Source organism: Myodes glareolus, chromosome 2 (assembly GCF_982192425.1).
Source record: "Myodes glareolus chromosome 2, mMyoGla1.1, whole genome shotgun sequence".
NCBI classification, from domain to species: Eukaryota; Metazoa; Chordata; class Mammalia; order Rodentia; family Cricetidae; genus Myodes; species Myodes glareolus.
The window spans coordinates 90,308,744-90,332,700 of record NC_142027.1 but is presented as its reverse complement, the minus strand read 5'-3'; the positions used below and the strand labels follow the sequence as shown (position 1 = coordinate 90,332,700).

Below are 23,957 nucleotides of genomic sequence, written 5' to 3'. Positions count from 1 at the left end.
GAGTCCTCCGATGGACTCGAGGAAGGCAAGCGTCTCTGAGCCTCTTTCCTTGCCAGTTTCATGTCTTTACGAGTTAATATCTTTTTTTTTAAAAGAGGCAATACCTAGCATGTGTTACATAAATAATGTATAGAAACCGCTTTGTCCTGGATAGTGGTGACTTCTGAAAGGGCTTGCTAATGACAGAACCCCTGAAGAAAAAGCCATACATACACTGCTGTGGTTGAAGCTGACGATCTGATAATTAAGTACTGAGGTGGGATTTTCTGCAGAGATGGCTCTGAAGGTTTTTCTCTAGAAAAAGAAATAGGTGTTGCCTACCTTTAAAGATGGCCGTAAATATTGTGGAGTCAATAGGTAAGTGAAAGGATCACCTTGTGGAAGGAGGTGGTTATCTCAGCCCTTTCTGCTGTACTCATAAACACCTGACCTTAAAGCCTGCCAGCAGTGGGAACAGAGGGCCATGGAAGGAACCCCTGGCTATTTGAGGACAGAGACCACCACTGAATATTTCTAAACATTCAGATGCTTCAGAAGCGGAACCTTGGAAGTCTCTCACTAACAAGCACCTTTCCCCTGAGTGGCACTGGGGATTTATAAAACACTCTCCCTTGTAGATTCCCTTTCATCAATGGGATTCTGCTCACCTCTGAAGCTGACTCATAAGGAATCTAGGTTAGGGAGGCTATGTGGCTCCTAACTTCCTGACCTGTCACTTGCAGCCAAGGTTTGAAGCTTAGACCTCTCAGACCTGTGCTGTTTTCCGCTACTGTTTAGTCACGTCTTGCTAGTAAGCAGAATGTTATTCAGACTTAGCTCTCCTAAGAATGTAGAACTGGCTTAGGTAAAAAGATGATGGGGATGTCATGATAGAGGCTCGCAGTCAATAAGTGTTAAGTATTTGAGAGGCCCCATCAGAATTTGCGTATGCTGCTGCATTTGATCCTTGTCAAAAACTCCATGAAAGAGACAACATTACCCTCCTCATTTTGTAGGTGCTGAGATTGGGCAATAGGAAAGAGGTAATTTGTCAAAATCGTGGAGCCCATAGCTTGTGCTGCCAGCATATGAACCCAATCGACTGTCTCCTCTGCAAGTACCCTCAGATCCTGCATCCCTGGGTGGGACTGGCTCCCACAGCTTAGCGTCACTGGTGTACCCTCAGATCCTGCATCCCTGGGTAGGACTGGATCTCACAGCTTAGCATCACTGGTGTACCCTCAGATCCTGCATCCCTGGGTGGGACTGGCTTCCACAGCTTATCCCCATTGGTGTATATTTCCCTATTTGAATATCCCTCGAAGGACTGAAACCTGAAACTGCTCTAAATTGGGGCTCTCATAGCAGAATAGGTGAATATCAAGGGACCAGTTTCCTTGCATCAACATAATAAAACAAGCTGATTGCTAAGCTAAATTTGCTCAACCTTTATGAAATGAGCAGCCTGAAGAATGTCATGGGATTGTCTGCAAACTGACGTCAAGATGATTGCAGTCGCGGGCATCTTCTTCAATAACACTGACACACTATCTGCCGTTTGATAATGTTCATCCTCAAGAGCATACAAAAAAGATTTAGAAAGGGGGCTAAAGATGTAGTTCAGTTGGTAGAGTGTTTGCCTTGTATGCACAAGGTTCTGGGTTCAACGGCCAGCACTGTGTCAGCCAGGTAGGTGCTGCATGTGTGTGACCTAGCACCCAGAAGGCACATAAGACTTTGCCTCAAAAACATAAAAACAGTGCACGAAAGCAGTTGGATTAAAAGCATCCAACTAGAGCTAACCCTCAGAGCGCCCAGTGGAATGAGAGCAATTACACTCCAAAAGGGATTCCCATTATTCTGAAATTTTGAGACAAAAAAGAAAACCTTAAACTAGACCCGTTTACTAGAGGGGTGGAGAGTCAGGGAAAGACTAACCTTAAGACTTGGGGAGGGGATCAGCATGCTTGCTAGATTTCTCTGGAACACTGGCAGCTTCAGTTGGTTAGTACAGGAGGTACAGATGAAAGATCAGATCTGGAGGGTGCAGTTTGGTAGATACATTAGGAAAGTTTGTAGAGTAAGACCCCAAAGAATAGCCAGACATTTGCTTTGCAAGTGTTAATTGAGCATGACTGTCAGGGTTGTTCCGAGAGAGAGAGTAGGTGTCTGTCTCAGGTGAATGAGACAGACAGAGTCACATCTTCCCGGGAGTCTGACAACAAACAAAATGTCCAGAAGTGGCAAGGGCTTTAAAGAAAATTAACCTGGTGCCATGAGAAAGTCTCATAGGGTTAATTTTACTGGGGGCCAGGAGAACTAAGGTAGAGGGACTCAGGAAAGATTTGGGCCAGGACAGTGATGTAATATGGTATTACTGTTGGCAGTATTGAGTAAGTGCTTTCTACATGACAAGTGACTTAGGTCATTTCACCCACAACCCCATTCTCAACAGAGTTAATGTCAAGGGACAGAAACATGAGTCAACGGGACTCTGCCTACAACCACATCTTGAATTCATGCATTTTGTTTCTGTACCAACTTGAGCCTTGCGATTAGCCATGGGGACCCTATGTGAGAAGGTCGCATGACGAGATCATGCCGGGAGGAATGGGATATTCAGCATCCAATAGCTCACATGCTCCCGAAAGGACAGCAACTGTTAGAATGACCAAGTCAGTGATCAGAGGTGACATGGACAGAATGCTTTAGTGAGCTCAGGAGTGGAGAAGAATTCAGTGCTGATAAGGGAGACCCGCGGTCCAAGAAGCTGAGTTACCTTTCTTTTCTACGGGTGTTGTTGTCGGAGTTTGGGGTTAAAGAAGGGTGGGAGTTTGGGGTTGCTGAGAGAAAGAGATTCAAGAAATAACAGGACCCACACATTTTTTCCCGGGGCATAAGAAGGGGCAGAGAGCAGAGCACAGGGCGAGGACTGGGTAGAGCTGAAAGAGTAACCTCTCTTCTGATGTGATGGGAGAAAAGAGAGAAAGTGCATGGTGGGCAGTGTGGGGATTGCTGCTCGCTAAGTAGGCGCCAGTTTATTTTCACAGAAAATTATTGCTACAGAAAGGAGGCCCCAAGAGAGAGGAAGGCTTGGAAACAGATCTGATGGAGAGTGAGTGTGGACCTGGGTAACACTGAGCCACTCTGAGCTGCGGACTTCCTCCAGCCGCACTGGCAGCTGGCTCCTGCAGAGGGCTAGGCATGCAGTATGGCAGAAGCTGCTTAGACAGCACCTGTTCTGAGCAGATCATCCAGCTTCTCTGCCACTGCCCCCAGCTCGCAGCCATGCAGCAGCCAGAACTCGCCAAAACTGCACTGCCAGACCTGTCTTCGAATCCGTTGTTTAGGAAAAGCCCCTAAGGCAGGGCACCTCAGCATCAAATGCTTAGAAGGAGGAAAAACGATTGAGGTCCAAGCTTTCTGAAGCTCGTTAATGACTGAAATCGCTCCGCTTTTTCTAGCGCTGTTCTGCTCTGTATGTGTGATGTGCCCTACTGCCTCCCATTCGACGGGGATCCCTTAAAAGCCAAACACACAGCTTCTCTGGCATTATAACTCTGTTGGTACATCTTACGGCAGGGGTGTGTAAGATGGGCAATTTGCTGCTCCTATAAACGTACAACACAGAAGATGCAATCATTTCGAACTGGAGCCTATTAGTCTGTAACCGGCTGCGCAAGTTCAAGTCCACTTCTAAGCCGGGTCTTATTGCTTCATAACTGACAGCGCCAAAGGTCTTACCAAGACCACGCAAAAATGCTCCTCAGGCTATTCTAGCTGTTCTGAGATGTGCCTCAGCTGTGGGTGCTTTTATATCTATGACAACAGAGTTTGTTGATAACGACTGTCTTTGCAATGGTCCCTCTCCCGGTTTCTCTAGGACAGTATAAACTGACAAAAGGCATTCTGACTGAGCATGTAGACCCCAGTAAAGGGTACGTGGGCAGCTCTAATTTCTACCTGAAGTCATTAGGAGTTTATAAAACAGTAGAGTCGGACCATTTTCTTGAGTTTTTAAACTTCACATGGGGCATCGAAAGTGAAAAAAAAAAAAAAAGAAAGCACTGTCAATCAGGCAGAACGACATCAAAGAAGAAAGGGGAGAAACTAACGATTGCAAGAATCTAGGCATTCTCTGGCAAGGTGTGGTGGTGGATACAGTAGTCAGCCGCTAGGGAGGTTGATGTCCTGCCACGAGAGAGGCTGAGGCGGGACTGTATGGTGTGAGTTTCAGGCCAGCCTGGGCTATGTGTGAGACCCTCTCAAAAACAAGCAAAACTAGAAATTCTTTTTTGAAATACTTTGGGTTACACCAAATTTTATGTGTGAGGCAATGATCACATCATTGTATTACATCAAACAGTGTCGTGACTTCTCTGACACCCTTAAAACCCTTTGCAAATAAAGCCTTGAAAATTGCGAGACACCCTCTGGGAGACGGGGGCTGAGATAATCTGGTTCTTGCCTTTGATTTTACTTAATTATTTATTTACTTATTTGTTTGTGGATGTCTTCTTCTAAAACAGGATCTCACTCTACAACCCAGGTTGGCCTTACACACTGCAGGGAATTCTCCTGTTTCAGCCCCCTAAATGTTGGGATTACAGATGTGAGCCATGGCCTGACTTGTGTTTGCCTTCTTGAATGAAAAGTTTGAAGCCCATAGAACTTGGCCATTCATCACCTCATGAAGTAAAGAAGTGGTCGTTTTCTTAAAGACCATGATCCGGTTGTTTAAATCAAGACCATAGTGCATTTGTTTAAGAGCAGCACAATCCATTCACTTTCACTTCCGTTCAGGAATCAGTTTTAATTTCTATTATGTATACTGCATACTTTTGATAAGGATACTGAAGGTCATTTCCCATTTTCCTCTTAGAATTCTGCATACAGATATGTTGACTCCCTCAGGTCCACTTCACTGTCAGCTGTAGATTATACTTTGAAAATTATTTCATTTGATGGAACCAGGAAGGTACAACATAACTCAAAAACACGGTGTAGGAACCCAGAAGGTCAGCCTAGCTGAGTGCAATTGCCTTAAATCCGGAACTCTGAGAGTCTTGGGCTCTAGCTGCTGAAATATCAAAACTCTGGTGTCAGAGTGGGGATGGGGAGCAATGGAGAGAACCAGGAAATAGGAGGGCTATGACACAGCCCCTAACTTTGGGGTGAGATGGAAAGACCTGGGGCGGGCTGTCAGGCTGGGCTAGAGTGCAGGGAGGAGCCGGGGAGGGAGGGAAGGAGAGAGGGAGGACGCAGCGGGAGAAGGGAGAGGGGCTGGTGGAGCGCAGAGGCCGCCTCGCAGGGCGCCTGGCGGGCGCACCGGGTCCCGCGTGGCCGAGCGACCTAGTGCCCCAGGCAGCGGCCAGGCTGCCCCGCGCTATGAGGACGCGTCTGAGATGAGCAGTCCACGCGGAGCAGTCCACGCGCCGCTCCGGAGGTCGCTGAGCGAGCAGCTGCGGGACTCCACCGCCAGAGCCTGGGATCTGCTGTGGAGGAACGTTCGCGAGAGGCGGCTGGCAGGTCGGTGTCCCGGGGCCCTGGGTGCGGGTTCCGGCATGGTGCCTGACAGCTGGGCTGCGCGCGGACTGCAGAGTCCTCCCACACCGAGGCGCAAAGGTAAAGCCGGTGGCTGCGTCCCAGATTGGCGTCTCCACGTGGCTCATCCCCTGAGCGCTGACGAGGGCGGTGCGATCCTGTAAGAGCTTACCATAGTGGCGGAGACCAGAAGTTTGGAGGGAGACAGGTGAACAGTTAGTTAGTGAAAGCAAACAGCTACCAACCACCCAGGTGTCGCTGGGATCCGATGTGCCCATTCTGGGGGCTGTCAGAGAAAGATTTAGGAATCTATTTCCCTCGGATTGAAGGAGAGGCTGTGGTTATAGCCAAGAGGTTTTAAGAACTTTCGCTTAGGTCGAAAGGGGTCCCTGTTCTTCACCCACACCCAGCTTGTGTGTTGTGGCGTCAGATGTGTGCCAGCGCTGCAGGAACCACCATCTCCTGACGGGACCACAAGCACAGCCAGTGTTCTGGGCCCTCCAAGCCCGCAGTCACTGCTTTGCATATGCTCAGGAGGACAAGTCGCCCTCTCCACCAGGTTCAAGGGCAGTGCAGTGTTAATGCCTGGCCGAAGCTGCTGGAAGATGCTTCGGGAGTTATGGGAAGTGTGATTGATTGGAGTGCTTCTGAGATGATCTTGACTTGTCTTCTGACCTTGTCTTGTTCGGTAGTAGGCATCCGTTGGTGTGGAAGAGAATTCTAGGAAGGAAGGTATAAAGCTTGGCAGAAGGAAAGGATGCCACAGGTGAAATAGCCTTGACCTTTGGACTCCCCATTTCTCCTATTTAACCTGCAGAACAAGCCCCCCCTCCCCATCAGCCTGAGAGCATTCTGGGTCAGATGCCCCAGCCCAGGTCACTTTGAATAGAATGCCCTTATCAGACTAACTCAGAAGAAGGCATCGTGAATGATCCGACACTCAGTGTAGTAAGCAGTACATGTTTACCCATATTTTCTTTTCAGCACAGTGGCTCTGTTTAGTTGGCACCCAACAAATAAACAGACTTTTCCTCCTGGACCCAAAAACAAATTGGGTCACTCAGTAGTTTTGGCTGTTGACTTTTAAAGACCTGTAAGCACATGGTAGACCCTGGAGAGTAGCAGTTAATAACCCATCCCACCGGCCCTCCTGTGCCTTGCTTTCCTATTACGTTAGGTTGTATTGTGTTAGATTGTATCGTCTCTGGGATGGATGTTGTCAGGAACCTCCTGTGGACCAGTGAGTTTGCTGCTTCTTAACTCTGGAATTCTTACTGCAAAGGACTTTTTGATAGCGTCTGTTGTTCAGTTCTGTGGTGTTGGTTATGTCAGTGCATCCTCAGGAAGCAAGAAGGCTCTCCAGGAGGGTTGCCAAGGCTGTGCTGGGTTTTTAGCACTGAGACCAAAGATGACTGCAACCTCTCCTCCAAACAGAGAGCTTGGAAGGAACAGAGTGCTGTAAAGGCTTCAAAGACTATGTTCATGGGCATCTTAGACATTGCTGTTAAGGCAGTGGCAGCAGGGACTAAAAACTATAGGTAAAAAAATAAACATATTTAAGACCACAAATATGAAGTTAGATCTGAAGGCTAGATGCAGCTTCAGAATGTTAAGCTTAAGAGTTCACTCAGAGGAACTCAATTAATTTTTGAAATAGTGGTATGAGGTTTTAAAATGTTTAATCAGAATATTAATATCTGCCTCCCAATAATCTTCTCACCACCCTGCTAACAGCAAATGCCAGGAGGCTATTCAACTAGGACCAGACAACTCTCTGTAAAGTGGACTTCAGTTTCTGCCTCTCTAAGCTCCTGGGCTGCATGCCACAAAACCAAGCCAACCCCATGGAGGAGCTTTTAGATGCAAATTGCTTTTCTTGCTAAAGTAGCTAAAATATGGAACTTTGGCCACCAGACACTGAAATGCTTCAGTTTATTAATGTTGGCATCACTTCCAGCGGAAAGTGCTCTCTGTTGGTGAAAGTCATCTTTATAAGAGTCAGGTCACAGTATCAGACACCTGATCATGTCCCCAGAGAGCATGTGCTCTGAGAGGGACCCTGTCTTGTTTGCTTGAGGTTTTATTTTGTTTCCTTTATTTTCTTTTCCTATCAAATAAAAGTGTCGTGCCTGCTTGTCTTCAGCTTGTTAGGCTTTCTCCCCTTGAGCCTAGTGGACCGACCGGGGCAGAGAGTGCTGTAGAGCACACTTGTGTTGGCTAGCCAGAGTGCCCTGAACATATTGAGTCTAAGGAAACCCTTGTTCTAACTTCGCAGTCTTCCTGAAAAGTTGTCCCCTCAACTCAACAGAAACACAACAAAGAAATACAACTGAATGAAGAATAAAAGGAAAAGGAGCACGTGACTGCTCCTTAGGGGTTGAGGCTTTTATTATAGATGTAAGGGAGAACAACAGGCAGAGGCATCTGGCAGAGTCCAGAGTGGACATGACCAGCCAACTGAACAGGGCGGTGTGGGTAGAGGAGAGAGGAGCGAGGGGAGAGTCAGAAGCCAAGAGACCAGGAGACCAAGGGAAAAAAAGAACCCATGGCACCCCAAATGGCTGGGTTTTCTAGCAGTCAGAAAAGCTAGGGGAAGGGAAACCCAGCCATTCCTTGTGCTGGGGTTTACGGTAGAGGATGAGATGTGCCAGCCAGGAGGACCCTGTCACAGGGAGGGACTGAAGGATGCTGGGAGCACCTGGTGGCCAGAGTCCGCTATGATATGTTAATAGCACTATTACCATTTGTCCTGAGTTTGAGAGCTAACACAATTAAGTGCACATATAGCAAAGTCTGTGGATTTCCTTGCCTTATGAGCATACAAAACGAGAAAAACACATTTCTTAACATAGATCGCAACGACCTAAATGAGACAAGTAATGAAAGACCAGGGAGTTCCTGTCAAAGAGACAGCAAACACCCTCCTGGGGCTCTCCAGTTCTGTGGGCACTAACAGCTGAATGAGCTCCCCACTAGACAGGTGAATTTACCAGAGTGTGCTTCGTCTCTCCCAGGATTCTAACTCCCATGGAGCCAGCAAGAGTTTTCTCATCTGTCACCTCCATATTCCACACGAGTGGCAGCAATTGTTTCTCAAATGACAAAGCTGGTTATTCACATTCAGGTCATCAGATGCTAGAGGACATGCCGCCTGTGTCAAAGTCCTAAGATTCGAGAAAATACAGACCGGTGGAGATATTCTGTTACCACAGTTAAAAACCGTAACAAAAGAACCTGAAAATCTGCTTCTTCTGTCCTGGACTGGCAAGGATAACCCTCTGCACCTAACCAAGCTCGTCCCCAACTCATTCCACTGCCATGGTTAGCATGTGAGCTTTCAGAGGTTTGAGACAAATCAATAGTCAGACATCTTGCTTGTTGGAGCCTGTAGGCGTTCACCCCACCCATCGTTGGAGCAAGGGCAGTCAGTTGTAACCTCTAAATGAACTACCATTTCTTCCAGGTAAGTGAGTGACAGGCCCTTCAGCTCGCCCTGTTCTCCAGTCAGCAGCTGCCAGTGACAATTCTGTGTCTACACGGTCATTAAATTCTTTTGGCCAAAGCACACCCAACTCAGCACTTTGAGCTACTTTTCAAATGCTAATGACTGAGGAAGATCCCAATGACTTCTGGAAGGCTTCCTTCTCCTTCATACTGGAAGTCCCCCAGTGTTTGATTTCCTTATACTCGCATAACAATATTTAGGTAATGTGTATGTTAATTGATACCACGTCTTTTGTTCTTTCTTTCTTTCTTTCTTTCTTTCTTTTTTTTCAATAGTCTTCTGCTAGATTGTTTCTCTGAGACCCAGGAAGTTAAACTGCTGTCAAGAATATACTAACTTAAAACCCTGAAAAGTTTTAGTTGCTTTAGGAACCGTAGTCCCACCAAGTTCCCGCAGGTTCCTGTTAAGACAGGTCCCTTGATTCTCAAAGTCAAGAGCGGCGTTCTGTCACATGATGTAAACACAGATTGGGACTTCGATGCCAAGCAGGATGGAGACTAAAGCGTGGTCCATTAAACATTCCTTATTAAAATCTAGCTGCGTGCCATGACATTACAAGGACCGGATGGCCCTAGCGGATCCTTTTCATGTTCCTGCTATCTTTTCTTACTATCACTTCGGCGTGAAGACTGGGCTGTGCTGCTCCCACAGGGGTTTGTCATTGCCGCTCCTGCTGGGACAGCACTGAAATGTGCTTGATCTTTACAGTAACAAAAACATCTAAGTCGAATGACAAAATCCAAGAAGGTTTATCACCGCGATCAGCGTTCCCGACCTTCACTAACCTCAGGTTCACCTCAGCCTTTCAGAGAGCTGGGACCCAAGCTCCTCTCTGACACTCTCTCTCCTTCGCAGCTGGGGGAGGGGGAAGAACTGATTTACATTAAGTTCCCCATGATAACTCATGAAATGTGGAGCCTAGTACAGGGCTATTCAAGTGAGCACACCTAACCTAAAACTCAAAATCTGAAATGCTCCAATTGTGAATTTAAATGAAACCAAGGTGGCAGGGGGCCACAGGTGAAATATGCCACTCTGTCCTCACGGATGCACCATGGTCACATGTGTGTACTGCCCAGCTTCTGCACCCTGAGGGATGGAAGATTCTGGAGTCCTTTCATCTGTGATATACAGACTTTTATCCACCGTGAAATTATTAAACATATTACATAAAATTCTATACATGTATATGATATATATGAAGCATGGATGAATTTTGTTTAGACTTGAGTCCCATCCCTAAGACATCTCACGGTGTATATGTAAATATATTTCAAAATCTGAAAGAAAAAAAAAACACCAAACAAAGACCCAAAACACTGCTGGTCCCAAGCATTTTAGCTAAGAGATACTCAAACTCAATTGTGAGCACCTAAGCAAAGTGAGGTGAGAGGGAATTTATCCTATTGAAGGGCAAGAACAAAACAAAACAAACAGAAAGTCAGCAGGGCCTGGAAAATAATGAAAAAGCAAGTCAGTGAGAGAAAATGGTGGCAGACACATGACCAGGATGGCGTTAAAGGCTTAGGTAGGCTTGCTACCAGGGAAAGACGTTTAGCTTTGAGTCTGAAATGGACTTCACAAAGAGAAAGGGGTAAGACCAAACAAGCTGCCACCAACAATGGCACAGCCGAGGCACAAACTAGGCTTGAATGAGGGTAATGGTGGTGGAAATGGATGGATGGATGGAAGTAGGTGATAGAAACGGGCATCTGTGGGGTGCTGCAGACATGGAGACACCACCTGGACCAGCTTGTTGTTGGAGACTGGTAGGGTCGGGTAAGAACAGGCAATAGAGGGAGACGCTGTTGGCTGAGATGGGACCACGGGTGGATCTGCGTGGAGGGAAGAAGAGTGAAGAGCCCTCTGTCACGTGTCAGCCTATTCCATGCAAAAGTCAAAGGGCTGGGTTACAAACACAGCTCTGAGATGAAAAGCAGAGCTAAAGAAATAGGGGGTTAGAGTTATCACCATATAACTATTCCATAAAACTGTTGACGGGGTGGGGCTGCTTAGGACGAGAATATAGATAAGGTGTGTGTTGTGGAATATTTCTTTAATTCACAAATGTGTGTTACGTTTGTTTATGCTGTGGAATATCACTTTAACTGTGTAAAGACGTGTTACGTTTGTTTCATCTTGCCTGCCTAAGGCGCCTGATTGGTCTAATGAAAACCTGAATGACCAATAGCTAGGCAGGAGAGAGGCAGGCAGGGCTGACAAGCAGAGAGGAGAAGTCGGAAGAGAAATCTAGGCTGGAGAGAGGAGGGAAAAAGAGAGGGACACACCCAGGGCCAGAAGTCAGCAGCCTCCAGTCAGACATGAGAAGCCGTGAAAAGAACATACAGAAGGAAAGAAAGCTAAAGGGCCTCAGGGCAAACATAGCTCAACAGGTTTAGTTATAGAGCTAGCAAGGAACAAGCATAGCTAAGATGGAGCATTCATAACTAATATTAGGTCTCTGTGACATGATTTGGGAGCTGGTTGATGGCCCAAAAGAAAAAGCCTGCTACAGGGAGGGAGTGTTCTAGGACTTTCCTTATTTAGAACACAAACAGTTAGACTTGAATATATATGAGCTATATGTTCTTAGGGGCACTAGATCATTAGCAATATTGTCCCAAGCTCTTCATTCCTCAGTGAGATATTCATACTATATTGAATACTCCTTTATGAGAGATAGACTCATTTGGCACTAAAATTGTTGATAAATTTAATAATAGTAATAATAAATTCTTCATTACTAAAGTGCCTTTTAATTTCAATTTTATATTATATAATAAAAATAAAAAATTTAGTCAATATTTTAAAGAATATCAGGAGAATACATTTTCAAAGTCGCCCTCACCCTACGCTCACAAAAAGAAAAAAACATGAGGATTCAATAACAAGTGGTCTTAGCACAGAGTCGGTTATGGTTACTGCAACTTGTTGGGTTCCTGTATAAAACAGGTAGGAGTTTTCGGCTGGATAGGAACAGTCTGATCCAGGAAAGTCTAGTAAGGAAGCTTTCCCGCGTTGACTTTCTCAGTACTGCATCCAGTAACTGACATCATCAGTCCTACTTTACCCACAAATATGTTGGCTGAGATGAAATTTCTCAAAGGAAAACAGGTTGCCACCAGCCTACGGTTTATTGTTTGCAAGGAGCTTAGCTTAAACTTGGGCTAGCCTGATCGCCAAGCTGAGGGAGCAGAGTCCTCCTGCAGCTGGCACAGAGAAAGACCATGTTAATTGTGTGGTTCCCCTGAAGAAGAAAAAGGGCCCAGCTAACTGTCTGAGGCTCCTCCAGAGGACCATCCGACATGCCCTGTGGTGTGCACATGTGTCAGCTGCCAGCGATCATGCAGGCTTCTCCTTCATGCTTTTTACATTTTTAGGTCAAACAGAGCGCTTATCAAGAAAAAAAATCTGCCTGGTGACCTTGCGGTGTTCTGGGGATTCAGCCATTAGGATATTTCTGTCTATGCCCTTGTGCAAGTGTATGATATTACAAAGTGAAAATACAAGCAGTTTGGAAAGTGTCACAACAGTCTTGAGGCTGATTCAGTCAGTGAGGCGGAAGGGCAAACACTTGGCGTCACTTTTGCAGTCGGTCAATAAGCATTGAGCCACGAAGTAACATCCTCGGCAAAGCCTGTGGGGACAGACCTACAGAATATGAACCCCAGTCTATGGTTGTCTCCTGGCAAAGCACATCAGTTTTGTCCTGCTGCTCAAATCACTTACCCCAAGTTTTTGGCCCAGAACGGAGTGAGCTTCCAGAAACTGCGGACAAGTTCAAACCACGTGGCAACTGCACAGTATCTTTACACTGTGCTAAACTGGCCCAGGCTCTCAGGTCAGGTCTCCCCTTGGTCACATTTTCAGCCTTGAGCATGGCATGGCTCTGTGCTATGATTACTTTTCATAGTAGACTATATTATTTATATTCCATCATAGCATATGGGACTTTTTGGAATGTTCCTTTCTCTTTCTGCGTGATATTCGATGGATAAGGACAGCTAGAGCAGTGGTTCTCACCTGGGAGTCGCCACCCCTTGTGGGTCTTCCCGGGGGTCGCCGAAGACCACTGGGAAGCATGGATGTTTACGTTATAATCCACAGCAGTAGCAAAGTTACAGTTATGAGGTAGCAAAGAAAATAATTTTATGGTTTTAGGTCACCACAACCTGAGGAACTGTATTGAAAAATTGCAACATTAGGAAGGTTGAGAACCACTGAACTAGAGGCTTTTCTTTGAGCTGTCCACTCACAAATAATGACTATTAATTATGAAGGCCCGGCCTTAGCTTAGGCTTGTCCCGCCTGCTCTTAGAACTTAAATTAACCCGTTTGTTTTAATCCACGATCTGTGGCGTAGCCTGTTGCCTCATCTCTTGGTACTACGCATGCTGCTTTCTCTAAGGCAGGCTGGCAACTCTGCCTTCCTCTTCACAGAGCCTCTTTGTCCCCAGAAGTTCCACCCAACCTGCTCCTGCCTATAGCTATTGGCCATTCAGCTCTTTATTAAACCAACCACAATGACACATCTTCACACAGTGTGAAGGGCCATTCCATAACATTTCCATAGCTCTTAAATCAAAAGCCATGGTGAGGCGAGACTCCGACTCTTAACTCTCCACAGCAGAATCGTAGATATGAAAGAGGGCTAGGAGCTGTTTGGGACATCTTACGTAAAATCACAGCTGTACAGTGGATAGTCAACGTGTGAAACCAGCACTCTTCAGTTATGAGAGGAAAGCAATATTTGTCATAGCTGTGACTACAGTACTGAAAGCAGTGATTGTTTTGTGTGTGTGTGTTCTTTGACTCTTGACTCATAAAACCACACAACTCAGGGGTACTGGTGTGTGATGGAAGACCATGTGCACACCACCATGATCTAGCAGCTGATGGAACTAAGACCTACCTGAGTTTGTATCTTAACTTTGCTATTTAAGCTTCAGGTTTGGTGTCCAAATTTACCTCGGTGTCTTGTTCCCTTGTGTTCTAAAGGGTGGCCAAGCATAGAACATACTTCTATGCTGTTATGAGAACTGAGGGAGTTTTCTACAAAAGAAAAAAAAAGTCAGTTCATGTCTGCCTCCAGTAAACACTACATAAGTGTTAATTTAGGAAAAATTTATCTGAGGTATGACGTGCCAGATACATGAGATAAGAGGATTCTTTTAGCCCTAACTGTAAACCACCTATTCCTTTCAATGCTGGATTCATATTCTTGACCCTATATGTTTGAACCCCACTAGGAGTTTCCAAGGGTTAGGACCTTAGCCTTGCTTTTCTTATTCTGACAGAGATACAAGCAGTCAAATGCTGGACATGTTGTTAGCATGGATGGCTGCACCCTAATCAAGTCCATTTGTATTTTAAGTTGTTTATTGATTATGCTAAAATTTTATGACTTGTTCGTAAAAAAATATTACCATCCATTTTGGAATTATGCAGCCAAGAGTCATTCGCATGCCCTAGCCTAACTGGAATTTGATGGAAAATATGATAAAAATGAGAGAGATGATGAACTAGCTAATCTCTAAGATTGCATTTAGCTCTTCAATGAAGCCATATAACTAGACTGAAGTATTAAGTAAAAATCACAGAGTTAAGTCCCCCTTCTGTAGGAATTCTGTGGGGTGGTCTGATGAGTGAAATAGGGAAGAGGCCTAGAGGGTGTCCATGACCGTCTTCCCCATGCAGTTTTGGTCTCAGCACACAGCAAAGCATCTCACAGTAGGTCCCTTCTAGAACTGAAGCTACATCTACCAGAATCAAATAAGGAGACCAAGTGCCAGAACCTTGAGTCTGCAAGCACTCTTAAAGTCTGTACAACAAGCAGCGACAGGGCTCAGCGGGCCAAGGCACCTGCTGCCAAGGCTGAGGACCTGTGTTCAATCCCCAGAACCTACACGATGGAAGGAGACAACCCATTCCTGAAAATTATTCTCTGAGTCCTGCATGCATGTACCCATAGGCCTTCCACTGCAGTTGTGCCGGGCTGCGTAGCTTCAGGGGCAATGCCTCCTATACAGAAACCTGTAATCCCATCCCTAACACAGACACCAATCACCACCACTAGGGCCAGTGTTCTGGTGTTAACCTTTCAAAACTCTCAAAATTAAAAAGTCCCATTTTAATTTTGCATGGGGCCTTCTATGATAAACAGTCATGTGTGTGGTGGAAACCAGGCCCTTGCTGAATCAGGCTTTGCTTTGTAAGTTTGCCTTGTTTGTTCTGTTTTATTGCTTGATGAGTTGAACACCATCATGATGAAATGAGACACTTCAAGGAAATGTTGTCCTTGATTTTCACAGTTATAATGACTATAATTTATTACATACATTGAAGCAAATATTTTAATTTCTATTTTTAAAGTATGTGACTTAAAGTGTGTAAGAAAATTGGGACAAGGCACCATAGTTGGCATGCTACACTTTTAAATATGTGTTTTGCAACTTCTTAATTAAGCTGTTGCTTAATTAAATATTTACTCCTTTTTACAATGCCCATAACAGATTAATTCATTAAATCGCTTCTATTTAAACCATTACCGCTATTTCCTGTGCAGCTTTCACCTGGGGTGCTCACCCAGCAAAGGAAATTAGCAGCAGTTATAAGCCTCTCATTTATCACCAGGGGTTTTCTGGACCCCTGTGCCAACACTTCATTTTGTCATAATACCCATCTGTCTGGAAGGAGTACCAGTGCTGATGGAGTCTCATCTCCCTCATGGCGTAGGTCAGATCTTCCTTTGCCAACAGCAACTCCATCTAGAACTCCTTGTCTGCCTATCTAGAAAATGCAATTATTTCTAGTTAATTAAGAGAATTGCATGGGCCTGGAGAGATGGCTCAGTGGTTAAGAGCACCAGCTGCTCTTCAAAAGGACCTAGATTCATCTCCCAACACCCACTTGGTGTCTCCTAGCTCTCTGTGACTTCATTTCCAGAGTATCTGATGCCCTCTTCAGCATTTCCTGACATCTCCAGGCACATGGTACATGTATATACATGCAGGCAAAACACATATGCGCATGAAATGAAAAATAAACACAACATTTAAAAATAATAGCATTTCCTTTTTTTCTTGCCCAAACCCATCTAAGAACATATTTAAACACCTCTGAATAGTTACACAAATAAGTGAGCAGATCTAACCAGCTGACTATAGACGTTCCCAGAAAGCTGACCTGCCCAGCAACAGTATCCTCACCCTCAGGTGAATGGGTACAGCGTGATGATCCATGAAGAGAAGCTAGCGACAGTGGCTTTGTGTGTCTAGTTCTGATCAGAAGGTAAGTATGAGATGTGTGGCTGTTTCAAAGGAAACCTCTAACGAGTTTTATACTCCAGATGAGGGACACTAAGTCTGTAGTGAATCAGACAGTCATAGCACCGTAGTCCGAACTGGGAATTTAAACCACTGGACCGCTGTTGGAAGGGCTCCCAGATTAATGCTTCATCTAATGACTTGTTTTCATGGCTGTACCTGGCTCTAGGATCACGCTGTTCCAAGAGACATGCCAGCTGCCCCAGCTTTGTACCAGGGATATAGAAGCTATGCATTGTGTTTCCAGCCAGGGTATGCGTTGGTGATGTCGTTCTATCAGCAGTAGCTACCTTGCAGTGTGCCCTACTGAATGCCAGCCACTATGCTAAATACCTCTCTTCTTATTTTAATGCCCAGACAGTCTGGTAGGAACCAGCAGGGCAACTGTTACCACGCACAGAATTTTACAGCCTTCTAAACACAACTGTTTCTTCACAGACTAATGACATAGACAGAGGTATACTTCGTCTGAGAAAATGCAACCCCTAGGCCATAGGCTCAGTAAATACGATCTTACCCTGGGCAGTTTCAGCCCCAGGACATCCGTAAACGCTCTGCCTGGGGTATGGCCGGACAGTTGCCTGCTCTGCTGCCGTCCTCACTTCACAGTGGAGAAACCGAGGCCTGGAGAGGTCAGGTGACTTGCTCAACACTCACATCTGTGAGACTCAGAGGGTACAAAGTCCCAAACAGCACTGAGTCATGACATTGCGTGGGTGTCCTAGGGACAAGGGTTGGACGACTTCTGGAGCACAGCTGCTTCAACACAGCCCAGAGTGTAACCGAGGGAGCCGTCCAGGGCACTCTGGCGTCTTTGGGTTTCTATAGTAACAATGATGATGATTCGTGATGACCCTGAACACTTGTGTAGGGCTTTGCAGCTTCGTGTCTGCTCATTACTACAACAGTGACTTAATATTAACAGGGTTTCACAAAGATCCTCACGGGGAGGCTGTGTGGGCACAATGATCTTGATTACGTTAATTATATAGTAGAAAAAAGAAAAGTCATGTGACTCCCAAGGGTCCCATGGCCAGAGGATGGCAGAGGGGATTTAAATTCAGGTTTCTACCCCATGTTTGCTCTTCTGGTACCCCCCCACCCCCCACAAACATGGGCTCACTCTCTCCAGGCCTGTCTGATGCTGTTTAGTGAACTCAGAACTCCCAAACTGGACAACACATCAGAGCTGCCAGGAGGGCTCCATGAAATCCAGGTTACATCCTCACCAGTTCTGTTGTATGTTTGAGAGTGGAGGGGGTGCAGGGAGAAGGAGATGATATGTGTTTTGTTTTGTTTTTTTTCAGCAACTTTTCCAGATGATTTAACTATCTCTTTGTATATAGACTGCCTGGTGCTATCCTCCCGCTGGCAGTGACTGGAATGGTACAGCCATGGTCATGACCTTTGGCCACCTCAGGTCCTATGCCTATGCTGTCTTCAAGGTCTAATGATTGACATCCCTTGTGCCTACCCAGATCCCACCCAGTTTCTGATGGATTCACTAGTGTCTTCATACCAACGTTTGCTCCCCTTCCTGAGGGTCTCCTGCCTTCTTCTCTTGGTGCCTTTTGTGGAGTTAAAGGCTGGATGGATCTGCTCTAGGAGGTTCTAACACAACCCAGCCCAGTGCTTTTCTGTTTGTCATCCTTTACTCTAGTTTCTTCTTTCTTGCTGTGATAAAATACTGACTAAAACCACCTTGGGGGAACAGCATGGGACTTCTGTGTCCTGATCACAGTCTGTCACTTGTGGGTGTCGGGACAAGAGTTCAAGACAGGATCCGGGAGGTAGAAGCTTCCATGGAGGAACACTGCTTACCACTTTACGCCCTGTGATTCAACTTGCTTTCTTACACAACCCAGAACCGAGTGCCTAGTGGTGACACTGACCCCAGTGGACCGGGCACCCCCATCCATCACTTACCACAAAAATGCCCCTATAGACTTGTCTATGGGCCAATCTGATGGGACTGTTTTCTCAGTTGAGGTTCCCTCATCCCAGAGGACCCTCACTGAGTCAAGCTGGAATAAAGACCAAAGGGTCATGTCCTTTTGCTGTCCACTCTAAAGAAGGAGGAAGAGGGGGGTCTGACAACATTGCTAGAACGTGCAGACCTGGGTCCCCTCGGACGTCACCCCTCGCCTCTCCCTTGCCTCAGCTGAACATTTCGCTCTGTATCTTACTGGCAAGAGTTTGTCGTACAATAGGGACACTTTGTGTTTCCTTGTGATGTGTATAGTCCTCGTGGCAAAATCACCCAGTGGCCAGCTTCTGAAAGGTCAGTTTCAAGATGATCTCAGTCCAAAAAACAAACAAACAAACAAAAACGTCCTGTCCCTGTCTTTCCTTGTACTCAAAGAACCACAAAACATTAAGATCCACAGAAACCTTATAAAATTATCTTGACAGAGTCTTTCATGAAGACCAGTCAACTGGACCAGAGGAAAGTTAACTCCTTCCTGTCACCTATTGACAAATCCGACATTGCAGCCACATTCTGCATCACACCAAGTGATTCTTGGGATTACAGGTGACTCTGTACTTGACCACTCATTTGTAAACATAATGCTTATTTCCAAAGTTTATCTACTAGAGTACAGTGTCTTTGGGAGAAAGGTACCAGCTTAGTGTCGGGAGTAAAGCCTTTGCAGCGATGCTAACTTTACAAGGGTCTGTTGGTAAACTAACTCTGATTCACTGATGGAGTAAAGGGAAGGTTCCTGGCTGAAGGGGATTAAAGGCATCTTCTTCCTCCCTCCTAGATGCCGAATAGACCCCTGGTGACCCCCAACCCCTGGCTTGTACAGATGCCACCCCTAGTGTTTGGCATACTTTATGTCATACGTCAGCTTTGTCGATTTATGGAAGATAACATTTCTTTATTTATTTAGCCTCGCAGAATCCTATCGGAGCTTCTCATCTCATAACTAAAGGGAACAAAGACGGCTGCTATTGTGTGTGTTGTGCAACACTATTCCCGTGGAGACACAAACAAATATCTACTTACCCTAGATAAGGAACCATTGCAGATCAAAGTACTGATAATCACTAAAGTCCTACTTGGTGGAATGAGTTTTACTGAGGTTACTTATAGGAGTATGGATGAGAAGTTACTTATCAGAGCATGCATGACTCAAAGACATCACCAAAGCCCACCCCCCACGTGAGTGATGGCCCATCAAATCTAGAGCAGTTCAATGGACTGTATTTTCCAGGCAACTAGCGTTATGTGAGTCACATCAAACAGCTGGTCTGGTCTCTGACTTCCAGGTAGCTTGGTTTCTCCAAGATTGTCTTTCAAAAGTCTTTACTACTTACATAAACTTAGGTGTGGAAGGGCTTAATAAATCTGTTCAGTTTCAGGGACCTCCTGAAGCTTTTGAGTTGTTTGCTTCTCCAGAAAGACTGTTTCACCTTCCTTTAGAACATTCTGTGTCTTTAGGAGCTTTCCCTTGAAGATGGAAGGTTTTACCTTTGGAAGAAATTGTTATGCATCAGGTCTAGGTGAACAAAATGGACAAGTTGTAGTTGACATTTAATTAAACTGTAGCATGAATAGTAAAAATCCAGAGACAGATATTGGGGTTCAGGGTAAAGATCAGAAAAGCAAAGCAGCCGGCCACTAGAGAGACTTTTTACCTCTACCAAATCTTCAGACCAAAAGGGCGAGATCCTGTCTCCACAATTCCACAGACTCTACACTCCTGTGAGTTCCTGTCTCTTCCCCTTTATATTCCCCTCTCTGATCAACCATATTGCTCCTGTCTCCACCTCCCTAGTGCTGGGATTAAAGGTTCATGATGCTCAAACACTGGGATTAAAGGTGTAAGCTACCACCACATGGATCTGTTTCTTGATCAATCTTGTATAGCCCAGGGTAGCCTTGAATTCACAGAGATCCGTCTGCCTCTGTCTCCTGAGTCCTGGGATTAAAGGTGAGTGCCACCACTCCCAGACCTCTAGTAGCTTAGTTTTGCATTCTGATCTTCAGGCAAGCTTTGCTTATTAAGATACAAATAAAACATCACTACTTTAAACATCTCTTTTATCTTCTAAGATGCAAGAGTTTCTTGGGGGGCATTTTCAGGTATGATAAAAGTACTGAAGAAAACAGTATAGTTTTAGATCCCCAAGCCTTAACTCTATTTTCAGGATACACCAAAATTCTCACTCACTTAATTTATTCGGCAAATACTTACTATCACCTAGTAGGGAAGCATTGCTCCAGCGTTTGGTGACTTGGTGTTGAACACAGAAGACAAAATCAGTGCCTCTACATGGGCTTCCATTTGATTGGTAGAGGCAGAAAATAATAAACACATTATTGTGAGTGTTAGAAATATCACGAAGGAAAAAATGTCAAGGAACTGGAGACTGGGGAGTTGCTGCTGATTTGGGTCTAATGGTTGAGATTCCTAGTTCTGATAGTGAGATTCTTGATATCTTTGGCAGTTTGGGTGAATAAACATAACCATATACTGGGTATTAAGATGGGAAGACAAGAGAAGACAAGAGTGTAAACGAGAGACATTAGGGGATTCTTAGAAATATCTTTATTTTATATCTCGGTTATATACAAAATGTTAAGTTGCTGCTTTTAAGGCCTAGGATTTGATGAAGGAGAAAGAAGATGGTGACTGAAACTCTGTTACCCCAACAGGAGAAATTCTTTTAGCCTATTCACTTGGAAATGTCTTAAGTGAAACTAACTAAGCAAATTGTCTCTCAGATATCCACTTGAAAAATTTCCCCCAATAGTTGTGTTTAAAAGTAACTGAAAGAGTGAATGGCTGCTCTACGTCAGATTATCTGCTGTGCTTTGTATTGAGCATAAAAACATGAAAAGGACACCTGCTCTCATCCTCAAGGACAAGCATAGTGGTCAGGAAATGAGAAAGCCATTGAGGATGAAGTGGATTTGACCGAGGGGAACCTTAAAATCGCCCTCTGTGACAGAAGGACAGGCTGCATGCAAAGGCAGGCAAGAAGCTGCATCAGTAATCCTTCCATACGGCAGAAACTCAAGGCACAAGCAGGACAGTAAGCTGCGATGGGAGAGGGAGGTAAACCATGGGTGCCCACAGCAGATAACCTGCAACGTTTTAAGTAAATTTGGATTGTGGGTGAGAACCAGCTTACTGGCTTTCTGATGGTGCAAAGGTGACACGCCATCCAGAGAAACCACTCTACAAGGTTTGAATTTTGCTCTTGTCCTGAGCTATCTGGTCAAATCTTTCTTGGGATGCTGTGCAGCAGTCAGGAGGTGGAGCTCCAGGGCGCACACCATTGTGGTTGTAGGAACGTCCCATCCTTGACCACAGATATCATCAATGTTGTTGGGTTTTGTTCGTTTGCTTTGCATGTTGGTGCTTGGTGTTTTCCCATTCACCGTTTCTTTGGAACAACCATCTCTGTGTGTGCACGGAATGGTCCGCCCTTCATTAGAAAACAGACTTTGTGTCAGATGACTGCGCCCAAGCCTAAGCTGATGTAACAGTTCTCCGCACATTAACGCTATCCTCGATATAAACATGATGCTTGGCAGGGTAGGTGTATTACATACATTTTTAACTTATAGTATTTTCAAATCCTGATAGGTCGTTTGGACAGCCCTGTGATCTTGATAAGTCAAAGTGTGTCTACATGTAAACGTGAATTTTTTTAAACTCTGTCATAAGCATCACAAGTCTCTGTTAATTTTTATAGCTATACGTTTAGAAAAATGTATAAGGTTTTTTTGCTTGAATGTATGTCCGTGTAACAAATACATACCTGGTGCCTGAGGAGGCCAGACAAGGGTATCAGTTCCTCTGAAACTGAAGTTACAGATGGTTTTGAGCCACAATATAGGTGCTGGGAATTGAACTTGGGTCCTCTGTAAGAGCACCCAGTGCTCTTAACCATTGGGCCACCTCTCTAGGCTCATATCAATACTTTTAAAATGACTTCATTCTATAGTTTTGTTCAAGAACTAGTCTTTCATAGATCAAGAACTGTTCTTTAATAGATCTACAAAGAGGTTATCCATGGCAGATGGAATTAGCATTCACACAGGGGCTCCCAGGGATTCCCCACTCCCTATGCTCAGGTCCTCTTCACTGCAAGCCTGGGTACTGGGGCTTGAATTTTCAGGTTTGCAGTGTTGTGTATTCACACCCTGTATTCAAGGTGAAGTGCAGGTTTGAAGGGTCATTTGTTCACTCCCCATGCAGGTTTGAAGTATCATGTATTCACACCCTGTGTTCAGGTTGAACTTTCAGGTATTCACACCCTGTGCAGTTTTGAAGTGTCAGATATTCACACCCTATGTTCAGCAGCTTTGTAGAGTACACAGTTTACTATGAGCTTAATGTGACTTCTTGATGTATTTTTCAGGAGACTTTTTGGCCATAGCTACTTTTATTTTTTTTTATTTTTTTTAAGTAAATTTTATTAAATTATAAAAGTTTCCATTTCTGCCAAAGTTCCCTTATTGAGAAAGAGATCTGAATAATGCCTCAGAAGCTACATATATTAATTTGTAAACATTAATTGGTAGTCTGTGCACCAGGTACTGGGTAAATAAAAACAAATAAAATAACATACATTTTTCCTCATAGAGTTGGTAACTGTTAATGCCTTCTTAAATTTATAATTTATAAAAATTTATACGCTTTATAATCCTATGATTTTACTGTATTCCCAGTCGTTATTTAATTTTCTCTTAGTCCTTTGATTATACATTAGCTCAGCTTCCCACAGAAAGCTGAATTAATGTTTGCAACATACTGACAAAAGGGGAAGGGAAGGAGGCCAGAAGAAAAGTCCTAATTCATGGTGCCTAGCTCCAGCTCTGAGAGTCCGCGCGGAGCTGAGCAGCTGCCCTGTAACACTTACCCTTTGTCTTCACATGGAATTGCTCTCTGGAGTCCTCAGACAGCCACGGTCGCCCGAGGGCTCCTCAAATGTCACCAGGGCAACAACAAAGTGACACACATGAAGTAGAGGCATTGAGTTGGATTATTGCATCACGAGCTATCTGCATATGAAAAGCAGTCGTGGAAAACAACCCGCAAACAGTGTGGCGCTTGATCCCACCTCCACCGCGAAGTCCCTGACTGCCCTCCCCTTAGAGATCTTGGTGTGACCCTTGTCCTGGGAATGTGGGAAACAGCAGCCCTAGGGAATCATGGGCTAAATTTGGGAAATGGACATGAGACAAAGTCCTGTCTATCTTTTAACTTCATCCCTCTTAGCCTTCTCTCCAAAAGGTTAATGAGTTTCTTCGCTGGCTGAAACCATTCCTTCTTCAATGGAGAACCTAACAGTACCCTCGAGATACTGACTTGGTCCTCGCTTTGGGCAGTAGGGCCTGCTGAGCCTGTCTTGCATCCTTCAAAAATGGCCTGTAGGGAGCAGTACTAATAACACCCTCGTTTTACATGAAATCCTTTACACACTGTAATGCTTTATGATTGTTGGCCTGGACTCTTCATGACGAGGAGTGCTGTAGTATACACGAAGATTTAAACCAGTCGATCTGCCCCAAGTCTTCAGAACTCTGTGTATTAGTGTAGGGGAAAGTTCAAATGTATCAGGTACTGAAATTATACTCATCTGCT

The 23,957-nt window shown here is 44.9% G+C and overlaps 1 protein-coding gene across 8 annotated transcripts in view; it reads left to right on the top strand.

Annotated features, from left to right (window-relative positions):
* Nucleotides 1-23,957, top strand: part of Stard13 (StAR related lipid transfer domain containing 13) — a 388,106-nt gene that overhangs the window by 167,704 nt on the left and 196,445 nt on the right. Inside the window, exon 1 of one of the 8 annotated variants that reach the window (XM_085685248.2) lies at nucleotides 5,286-5,508. The exons of 6 other annotated variants lie outside the window; for them this stretch is intronic. In XM_085685248.2, the coding sequence (XP_085541374.2) occupies nucleotides 5,385-5,508 (124 nt within the window). In that variant the 5' untranslated portion in view covers nucleotides 5,286-5,384. Of the gene's footprint in view, nucleotides 1-5,285; nucleotides 5,509-23,957 lie in introns of those variants that run through there. One more of the 8 variants, XM_085685249.2, reaches the window with a different exon arrangement.